This window comes from Pituophis catenifer, unplaced genomic scaffold (genome assembly GCF_029215685.1).
Source record: "Pituophis catenifer annectens isolate HBS135680 unplaced genomic scaffold, rPitCat1.0.hap2 SCAF_8, whole genome shotgun sequence".
Classification (NCBI taxonomy): Eukaryota; Metazoa; Chordata; class Lepidosauria; order Squamata; family Colubridae; genus Pituophis; species Pituophis catenifer.
In genome coordinates this window covers 84,596,302-84,607,688 of record NW_027256888.1, presented here as the reverse complement: position 1 = coordinate 84,607,688, position 11,387 = coordinate 84,596,302, and the positions used below count along the sequence as shown (strand labels likewise).

The following is an 11,387-nucleotide window of genomic DNA, read 5'->3' as shown; positions in this document are numbered from 1 at the left end:
TGCACCTTAGCGATAACTTTGAAGTCATGAGACGGAAAACTGTGCCCTCCTGTGGCCAAAACAGGTACTGCGGCTGCAAAAAGAAACCCTTTTCATGGGATTTTAAGGTTATTATCCTGTATCTTTATTGTTAACGTCTTATTAATATTTATTAAAACAACGGGAGGCCCCTTTGCTTCAACACAGGAACTGGAAAAGAAATCCCGCTTCAAAAGCCTTAACCGGAGTTAAGGAGGCCTGTGATGGCCCATTGATATTAATAAAGTTTTAATAATAAAGAATAACAACCCTAAAATTCCATTTAAAAAGTTTCTTTCTTTTGGTTGCTGCGATCCCTGCTTGGACCGCACGATGGCGCTGTTTTCTGTCAACCTTAGCGTGGAGGCCGTTGTAGACCTTTGGACCTCAGGTTAAGGCTTTTGAAGCAGGATTCTTTCTTTTGTGCCTGTTATGGAGCTCCTGGGCCTCCCGTTGCTCTATGTATATTAATAAGGCTTTTAATAATAAAGATACAGAATAATAATCTTTGAATGCTATTAAAAAGGTTTTTTTTTCTTTTTTTTTGTGGCTGCTATATCTGCTTGGGCCACAGGAGGGCGATGTTTTTTGTCCCTTAGCAATAGCTTTGAAGCTATCGAGATATTACTTTATCGTGGTGGTAGGCTGTGTGGAGAAGAGGGTCTCCTCTTTCAAATTCCTGGGACTCCATCTTAGTGATGATCTCGCCTGGAAAAATAATATGCTCCGGGTAGTCGAGAAGGCTCAACGGAGACTCCGTTTCCTCAGGATCTTACGGAAAAACAAGGTGGAACGACGATAGATGACCTCCTTCCGTCTACGATAGAACACCGTAACTATTTAGTACTATAGACTTGCAGGGCCAGCGCAACGCTGCTGTAATATAATTTATTTTATTTATTTATTATTGCAATTTATATGCCGCCTTTCTCCCGAGGGACTCAAGGCGGCTTACAAAATGACAATTTCAGATACAAATCACAACAAAATAAAATTAAAATCAGCACCCCAATTAAAACAGTTTAAAATTATAACAGTGTACACCAAAACGGATCGGTTGAGTTGACGGAAGAGCCACGTCTTCGGCTTGCGATGGAAGGAAAAGAGGTCGGGGGCTGTCCTGAGCACGGTGGGCAATCCGTTCCAGAGGGTCCGGGCTCCCACAGAGAATGCTCTAATCCTGGGGGCCGTCAGCCGACATTGTTTGGTCGACGGCACCCTGAGGAGGCCCGCTGTGTGACAGCGCACGGGACGATGGGAGAGCGGCGGGAAATGGTCCTGTAAGTATCCCGGGCCTAAGCCGTGAAGGGCTTTATAGGTAAGCACCAGCACTTTGAAACGAATCCGGAACGCCACCAGCAGCCGGTGCGGCTCACGCAGGAGAGGTGTTACACGGGAGTATCGAGAAGCCCGCGTAATTACCCGCACAGCTGCATTCTGGATTAGCTGGAGCCTCCGGACGCATCCCAAGGGCAGCCCCATGTAGAGGGTGTTACAGTAGTCCAACCTAGAAGTAACGAGGGCGTGAGTGACCGTGGCGAGGGCATCACAGTCTATAAAAGGGTGCAACTGGCGCACAAGACGCACCTGTGCGAAGGCCCCCCTGGTTACGGCCGTCAGATGATCATCCAAGGACAGCCGAGAATCCAGGAGGACCCCCAAGTTGCGGACCCTATCAGAGGGAGTAAGGGTCTCTCCCCCGATCGCTAAAGATGGAACGTCCAGATCCCAGGATGCCGGCATCCACAGCCACTCAGTCTTGGAAGGGTTGAGTCTCACTCTCACCCTAACCCTCACCCTCACCCTCACCCCTAACCCCTAACCCCTAACCCCTAACCCCTAACCCCTAACCCTCACCCTAACCCCTAACCCCTAACCCCTAACCCCTAACCCTCACCCTCACCCTCACCCTCACCCTAGACCCTAGACCCTGACCCTGACCCTGACCCTAAAACAAGGTATTTTACCTTTTTCTTGACCTTAAAACCCAACTTTTTACTCAATGTATTGCCGTCCTGTGATGACATGTTCTTAATCGATATTATTGTTTTCTCTTTGTTTATTTTCAAACCCTCTAAATTCCCAAACTCTTTTAATTTCCACAACAAATTTTCTGTTATTTTTTGCATCTTACAGAAATATAAGAGGACCATCAGCAAATGCCCTCGATTTATAAATTTCTTTTTTTGTTATTTCTGACTTTTGTTGCAAGCCTTAATTCGTTTGGAACCTTAGTTTTCCTGACTTCATATTTGCAGGCCCAGGCTATTTACTGATATTCTTAGTTACTATGTGTCCCTCTTTCCGCTTTTTATACTTATCCTTTTTGTCTTTCAATTTATCGAAACTTTTTTGTGCAGCTGTGCTGGTTTCTTTTAAAATCTCTTATTTTTCTTCTTTGTTGGAATTGTGCTAGAATGGCTTTTATAATCTCGCTTTACAAAGTTTCATGGCCTTCTTGGATTGTTTTCCCCTTGAGGAGTCTCATCCGCAGACTCCTCAAAGACCCTCCCAAGCTCTCTCTAAGTTTATTGAAATCAGCTCTTTTAAAGTCCGAGACAGTTTGACTTTGTTCTATTGCTTGTGCTTGCATAATGTTGAATTCCAATATTGCATGATTGTTTCCCCCACCCCCACCCCACTTGGTTCCTGTAACTTCAATCTTCTATCGTTTCATCTTGAACTAATTGCGAATTAAATCGAATATGGCTGATCCCCCAGTTCTCTTCTCTACTTTTTGGGAGCCAAAGTTGTCTGCTAACTTTGTCAGGAACCTGCTGGATCTTCCGCTTGGTGGAGAGTTTGTCTCAAGTTTGATGTCGGGGTAGTTAAAGTCCCCCGCTACTATTCTGATGTGCTTCCCACATATCTTAGTTAACTGACTAGCAAAAAATTCATCTATTTCCTCTGTTTGATTGGCGGCCTGTAGTATACACCGTGGCGATGTCATTCTCCCCCATTTATATTGACCCAAATGCATTCAAGGTGGTTTTCATCATTATTCTGCTGTCTTTCTGTAGAGATGTAGTAATTTCTTATATATATCTCAGCACCACCTCCTCTTTTATTAGGTCTGTTTCTTTTAAACAATTTAAATTCCTCTAGTTGCATATTCCATTCATGGGTTTCATCCCACCAAGTTTCTTTCAAACCTCAAGTAGCATAGGGGAACTACCAGAGGACTGAAGATGCTTCTTGGATAAGAATGTCCTCAAGGAAATAAGAAAGTCCAGTTGCCTTTTTTCTTACTTTTTCGTGACCTGCGTGACAGAGAATCTCCATAGGGGCATTTTGCACTTGCTCTGTTAATTTTTTTGTTGTTTCAGGAACTGCTTTGGCTAAATTTTTTACCCATGAAGGAAAAATTTCCTTATTTATGTAAGGAGTAAGGATCTAAATTTTCTTTGGATTTTCCTTTTGCTACTTTCACTTCTTTGATGGGTAATAGTGGTAAAAAATTTTCCTGGGGTGTGGAATGAATGAAAAGAATTATGCCTAAGACCGTCAAGGACAGAAATTTCCTTGGTTTTCTGAAGAACAGGAAAGCATCTGACTAGCTTTGTGGGCAGAATTGGTCAGATGCAGCCGCTGCCTTCAGGGCCACTTCCACACTTCCATCGCTGGCCCTGCTTGGGATGAATGCAGTCTGCAATTGTGATGTCACATATGACCTAGAGTACATTGGAGGGAGTTGGAGAACTGAGTTGCCCTCAGAGATCTGGGAGATGTCAGCTGGGTTAAGGCAGATGACAAAATTTGCCAGAGAACATGACTCTCTGTAGAAGGTAGGAGAGAAGGCAAGAGTGGGTTGGGAGGGCCGGGGCCCAGCAGCGGGAGTACTTTCTAGAATGCGGGAGGTCTGCTCCTTTAAAAGGAGGGAAGATACTGTATGGGAAATGTTTTTTTTACCTCAACTGAGAGTGCTTTGAAGCTGTTTTATTGCTCTGGGATCACAGGATGTCTCTCTTGGGAAAGACAAAATTTACGTCCGCTTTTACCAGGTTGGTTATACGTATCATCTTGTTTGCCTTACTAGCAAGTAACTATAGTTATTAAACGGTAATTGGTTGATTTGGGAAAAGAAAATCCTTACCCTTGCTTATAGTCAGCTCCTCTGAAGTTGTTTCTTTCTCAGACAATGAAACAAAGACAGCATAGCTTCAGTTTCTCATCAGTTCTTCCCTTCCCTGCTGCTACCTCATCTGATTCCCAGGGGCTTCCAGCAAACTTTCTCCCTTCTTCTCTTGCCTTCTGGTTTATGCGATGAGGAACTTCAGTTTGCCGACTGGGGTCTTGCCATACATAGCCAGGAGAATGAAGAAGGAAAGTGGACCGACAGGAAAGAAAACAGCTCCCTGAGTTAGACTGCTCTTGATCCTGGAGGCTGGCTGACTCCCAAATTTCGCGGCCTAGCTACAAATCGCCTGTCTTTCCCTGACAAGGGTTGCTGTCAATCAGCAGCCTCACATTTAAGTGATCGAGTTAGGGTTTGGTTGAGTTAAGTTAAGCTTCTTATTCTGAGGGTTGAATAATCTGCCAATTTTTCAGGCAATCAGAATTTGGGATGTGAAAGAAAATTTATCAATTATTTCTACCAAGCTGATCTATACTCTTGCTAATAATATTTTCTTTTGTCTGACAGAGCATTCCACTTATCTCACTTTCGCTCTGGTTTTTGTCTCGGGGCATTTGCAATGTAGTCTGAGGGACGGTACCGTGATCTATCATGGCTGGATCGCTCTCTGATTGCTTTTGGGCTTGCTGGTGATTCCCCCTACTCCCCACCCCAGGGAGCTTGGGCCTATTGGATCAGCCCACCCCAGCTGATTAAGGGTATAGGATAGGTTTCAGGGAAGCAAAGGATTTTTTCCTGAACATCTGATGGGCAGCAAATAAAATACTTAGCTGCCACCTGAGATCCAGTTTGGTGTAGTAACAGAATAACAGTATAACGGAACAACAGAGTTGTTGGGGAAGGGAAGGGACCTTGGAGATCTTCCATTCCAACCCTCTATAGGTTGTTATAGGAGACCCTATGTCAGTGATGGCTAACCTTTTTGCCATCACGTGCCAAAAGCGTGGGGAGTTGGGGGGGGTCACGTGCACGTGCCCATACCCATAATTCAATGCACCCCCCTGCATGCGTACGTGACCACCACCACCACCCCGCTTTTGGCACGTGATGGAATGGTGGGCCTGGTAGGTCTGTTTTTCGCCCTCCCCAGGCTCCAGAGGTTTTCTTGGAGCCTGGGGAGGGTGAAAACGGCCTTCCCCACCCTCCCCGGAGGCCCTCCGGAGACCAGAAACAACCTGTTTCCTGACTTACGGTGGGCTCAGAAGGTCCAAAAATCAGCTGGTTGGCATGTGCATGCACGCTGGAGCTGAGCTAGGACAACACTTGCATGCCCACCAATATGGCTCCAAGTGCCACCTGTGGTTCGCCATCACGGCCCTATGTCATTTCAGACAAGTGGTTGTGCAATCTCTTCTTAAAAACCTCCAATGGAACACCCACAACTTCTGGACACAAGTCGTTCCATTGATTCATTGTTCTCACTGTCAGGAATTTCTCTTAATTTCTGGTTGTTTCTCTCCTTGATTACTTTCCATCCGTTGCTTCTTGTCCTGCCTTCGGGTGCTTTGGAGAATTGGTTGATCCCCTCTCCTTTGTGGCAGCCCCTCAAATACTGGAAGACTGCTATCGTGTCCCTCCTACTCCTTCTTTCCATTAAACTAGACGTACCCAGTTACTGCAATTGTTCGTTATATGTTTTGGTGTCCAGTCACCTAATCATCTTGGTTACTCTTCTCTGCACTCTTTCTAGAGCTGGGTTGGGGTAGGGGTTAAAAAGCAGGAGTCTTGGACTTCCGGTGGCTCCGCTTTCCCCGAACAAATGCTCCTTCAGGAGCTCCAGCTCCGTGATTCAGTTTGCCGCTAGAACAGCGAAAATCAGCTGTTCTAGCAGCTTGAAACTCTCCCCCAGGAAAAAAGGGGGAGAGAAGAGCAGAAGGGTCTGGGTAGAGCTCCCCTAGACCCCCAGCCTTTTTTTTAAGCTTGGGGCTTGCAGGGTGAGAGCTCCCTGAAAGCCCTTCGGTGCTCCGGATCCGGGACGATTCTGCTTTATGCAGAACAAGGGGTCGCAACCACACCAGCAGTGCAATTTTAAGGATTATGAGAAAATTTGAATCTGGATGCTGGCAGAGCAAAATCAGGAGAACAGAAAATGCAAGTATTAAACTTTAACTCCGTTTAAAACAAAGAAAAAAAGATGGCGCTTAAGGGCGGCAAAACGAAACCTATAAGTGAAAGTGATCATTAAAGCTGCAACATTGTAAAAGCTACTGGATTACCCGGTAAGAAAAAGGATTTAAAGTGCTAGTGAAATGAAAAAGACTATGGTATTGACTCTAACTACTTTATACTTCTAAATTGTGTGAAAATTATTGGATTTATTGACCTGATAGCTGAATAAATTTAAAGTGGAAATTGAACTATGGCTGACATCGAGGATGGAGGATCATTACTATATGAGCCAGCAAATTCACAAGTTATGACTGTAAAGGTTTTACAAGAACTTTTAAATTTCTATACTTCTGCTATATTGGAATCAATTGAAAGGACTATTCAAAATTATAATCTGGAGAACAACCATGTTTTGCTGGCTGGAAAAGAGGAAGAAAATCAATTTATTTCGACTTTGGAGCAGGGAAAAGAAGCTGTCAGGATCACGATGGAAGTTGGCACACTGAAAACAGAGGTTTTGGCAGAAGCTTCTATGCAGTTAACTGGAAAGCAGCAAATAGACTCTTTCCCGCAGACTGTTTCAAGGAAGGAAGTGACTGATTATATAAGCAGGAAGAGTCGAAATGGAGGTTTTGAATTGAAGGAGATAACTTTTAGAAGAGAACAATTTCCAAAGATGCATCAGCCTCAAATCTATATTCAAAAATTTTCAAAAATAAAAGCAGGGGGAGGAGCAATGTTGAAGAAAGTACTATTGCAGAAGAAGGACTGGAAAAAATATAGAAAGGAAGAATTGAAGATTAGTTTCTTTTGGGGAGGATTTTAATACTAAATTTGAAGTCTATTGAAATTAGTATTTTTTAAGTTTAAGTAAAAATGTTTAACTAAAAATGGATAGCTTTTTAAAAAATTATCAAGGTATTAAAATGGTTAACTTTAAACTTAATTGATAACTTTCTGAAAGTTTTGAAACAGATATTTTGAAGGATGAACTCAAGAGTTAGAAATAATTTAACTCAATGGATTAATAGTATTTTTAAGGTTATATTGTGAAAATATTCTATTGAAGTGTTTTAAAAAAAAATTACTAAAATATAGAAAGAAAGGAAGAATTGAAGATTAGTTTCTATTGGGGAGGATTTTAATACTAAATTTGAAAAGTCTACTGAAATTAGTATTTTTTAAGTTTAAAATAAAAATGTTTAACTAAAAATGGATGGCTTTTTAAAAAATTATCAAGGAATTAAAATGGTTAATTTTAAACTTAATTGATAACTTTCTGAAAGTTTTGAAACAGATATTTTGAAGGATGAACTCAAGAGTTAGAAATAATTTAACTCAATGGATTAATAGTATTTTTAAGGTTATATTTTGAAGAATATTCTATTGAAGTGTTTAAAAAAAACTTACTGAAGTATTAAAATGGTTAATTTAAAATTGAATGGATATAAAATAATATTTTTTTTCTTCTTAAAAGATATGCTTTAAAGAAAGTTTTATAATGTTTAAATTAGAATTTTAAAAGGGGAGGCTGATGAACAATTTTTAAAAGAGGAGTTAAAGAGTGTGAGGGGGTTTTGAATCTTGTAGTAAGTTAGTATATTTTAGCTTATATTTGTTTAATGCTATACCCTGTTTTTGCTCTGGGAAGTCGGGGGTGGGGGTGGAGAAGGGGGGGTTGAAGGTTGTGTGGGGATAAAATGGTTGTCTAATTCTTAATAAAATTAAAAGATAGTTTAATAAATAAATGTATTATTCATAAATGTATTAATAGAGAAGTAAGAAAAGTGGGGGAAATGTTATAATAAAGGAAATGATAATAAGATATGATAAATATTGGAAAAGCAGAAAGAAGACACAAAAGATGTATATATTGACTGATTGATTATGTATTGTTTGTTTGTTTGTTTATAAATTAAAAAATACTTTTTTAAAAAAAAGAAAAAAAAAGTAGGAGTCTTGTGAGTTCTATTCCTGCCTTAGGCACAAAGCCGGTTGGGTGTCTTGGCAAACCGTTTCCACAAAACTGCAGGAGTCAACACTGACTCAAAGGCATTTCTGTCATGATAAATGCCTAACTACTATATCTCCCTGATCACCCGGACCTTCAAGGGTTAACTAACCACATATCCCATAATCCCTATAACCACTCCTTACCTCTTAGCCCCTCCTCCTGGGTACAAAAGGTCCGACCACATGGTCCACAGATGATTCCAGATGTATACCTGAAAGAGAAAGGTACAAGGTCAGTGACCTCCAGTACCAACAGATCAATAATAAAGCTACAGAAAAGAATTGGAGTTTGTCTTTGAGTTATTGGGCTAGATCCAGCTTTTAACAAAATGGTAGCAGAGGTCGGTTGCCCATAACTCCAGACAATGACTGAACCCAACACCTACCCTGAAGAAGCAAACAGAGCACAGACCAGAGCTCTTACCAAGAAGATGGCTGAGAAGCTTGCAACCAAAGCCACAGCCATGGAGGAGACAGAAGCTGGAAGCGAGCAGGACTCCAGCCTGGACTCACAATCAGATGAAGAGGGGCCATCCAAGGAAATCACCGCCCCGGAAGAAGAAACAGCACAGAAAATGAATAAATTCAAACTCTCCATCCTGAAACTGATGGAGGGAAGCAGCGACAAAGAAAACCTCATCGCGGACCTTCAAAGCCTCTTCGAGCAACAAGAAGCAGCAATTGAGGCCCCAAAGACCACCGAGAAAGAAAAGCCAGCAAAAAAGGGTAAGCCACCCCAACCCGATGATCCTGAGCCGGCAGAATCCATTTCCGCGCCCCCTTCCCGGCGGCCATCTTGGGACAAGCACCAGCCAATGGGGAGCCAGGATTTGAATCCCTTGGCGCGAAAATGCCCGAACCCCAAAACAGACGAGGGGGACTCAGAAAGCGACTACGAAGAGCCCGACTCTGAAAGCGACCACGAAGAGATCACAATAACTAAGAAAAAAACGCCTACCGATCTCGAATTGCAAAAGGCAATCGAGACCATCACCGCTGCCCTAGGCTCTGCTTTCGAGCCTCCTGCGGCACTCAATAAATCAAAGAAAAATCCTGGAAAGCACAAGAAGGCCAGGACAACCAACAAAGACCAGGCAACCGAGTCACAGCCAACTAAAAACACCGCACACACCAACAACCGGCACAAAAGACCGCCCACCTGCAGGAAGAATCAACCGCAGAACTCGAACTCACCACCCGCTACACCGACAACGCGAGGCCCGAGGGAGAAGAGAAGAACCGGCTACTCACCAACGCCACGACATCCATCAGGCCAGTCCACGCGACCAGGGACCAGCGACCACGAGGGAGGACCCCCCGCCGCCGCCATTACCGCCGAGCCGCTGGGTGCAGGGAATCCTCGACCTACGACCTCCGCTACTGCTGTGCCGCTGACCCGCGAAAGTCCTCGACTTGCGACCGCGTCGCCCCCACACCTTCTGCCCTTCTTCGCCGGGGATCCGGCCATCCAGCAGTGGTGTCCACCTTCAGGAGGAATCTTCGGACCCACCGGGGGCGGGTCCAGCCTCCCACCGACAGGCCTAGGCCTAGGCCTGGGAGCTCCAGCAACAGGAACCTCACCCGATGGACTCCAGCGCGGAATGAGCTTCACGCATGCCCAGTACCTGCCTGTAACAAGAGAAGCAAGTTACATAGATCCAAGCAAGTACAGAATGGCCACAGACATCCCAAAGCCTTATTGTGAGTTTAATCACATTTTGGACCATGGACAGCTTCCCCCAGTAAGTAACCTTACTAATATTTCTGGGGCAAATTATACCAATTTGCCAAAATTGCAGTTAGATGGGGGTAATATTACAGAATGGAGCCAACAATTAAGAGTTGCTCTCATGAGAGAGAATGCACTGTTCCTAGCTAACAGACCTCCCCAAAAGCCCTGGTCACTGGAAATTGACTGCATTCATCGCAGGGCATTTTGCATCATGTTAACCTCCATTCCATCTGCTATGTATCCATCTATTGAGGACAATCTAACTGTTTATGATATTATGCAAAAACTATGTAACCTGTTTTATAGCCAAAGCAGAGCCACTACCACTAGGCTATCTAGGGAGTTCCACTCCACCAAGCATAAGGCAGGGGTCCCCATGAGTGAGCACATCTTAAAGATGAATGCTGCAAGGGCAGAACTCATGCAGAGGGGGGAAATCATCACTGAAGAGAGCATGATAAGCATAATCATAAACTCTCTTGATAGCAGCTGGGACAGCTTCATGACCCAACCAAATAGCCTCAGCTTGCAATACCTCACACTAGGCGCACTGACCAGTCAGCTCGTTGCAGAGGACACTCTGAGGAGGGAACGCCAACTAGCCAAAGGGGACCCTAGACCCAAAAAGAGGGTGGATTTCCAGGATAGGGCCAGGGATACCTCAGAATGTTATTCTTGTGGATCGAGGAACCACTTAAAGAAGGATTGCCCCAGGAACCATAGGGATAGGGGACAGCATGACAGTAGAGGGGGAAGGTCACCTGAACGCAGGTTCCCAAAGGAAAGAGGGCGAGGGTGGTCACCCAACCCCAGGAAACACCACGAGCGCAGAGACCACTCCAGGGACAGTAACTCTGGCTCCATGTACGGGATCAGGCACGATGACCCAAATGACAAACACAAGATAGAGAGAAACTCATGGCTTCTAGATTCAGGGGCCACAAGTCACACTACCTGTAACCCAGAGCTGCTAGACTCACTCACAGAAATAGACTCAGAAATAAAGGTGGCAAACCAAAGCAAGGTCAAAGTAGTGGGGAAAGGAAACGTACACATCACACAGGTAGGGGACTTAAAAGGAGTACTGTACGTACCAGAGATTCCCCACAACGTGCTAGCCATCACAAAGCTGACACGAGACACAAATATAGAAATAAAATTTAAAGATGGAAAGGCACACTTGATCAAGCAAGGGAAAGAGATAGGAAAGGTAACCATACACGAGGGACTTCCCTACTTCACACCCAACGCAAGGGAGGAAGAAGGCATTGATACCAGCACAAACCACAAGATAGATAAGTATCCAGAAACAGAGGGGGTGCAGCAGGAGGCAGGATGTAGCCATGAGAAGACAAACAAGTCTGTATCTATCGGCAAGCC

At 44.0% G+C, this 11,387-nt stretch overlaps 1 protein-coding gene across 1 annotated transcript in view; it reads left to right on the top strand.

Moving 5' to 3' along the window:
* The first annotated feature begins 3,786 nt into the window (after positions 1-3,786).
* Positions 3,787-11,387, top strand: part of LOC139320751 (maestro heat-like repeat family member 5) — a 66,133-nt gene continuing 58,532 nt past the window's right edge. Inside the window, exon 1 of the mRNA XM_070949186.1 lies at positions 3,787-3,803. Coding sequence (XP_070805287.1) covers positions 3,787-3,803 — 17 coding nt within the window. The remainder of the gene's footprint in view (positions 3,804-11,387) is intronic.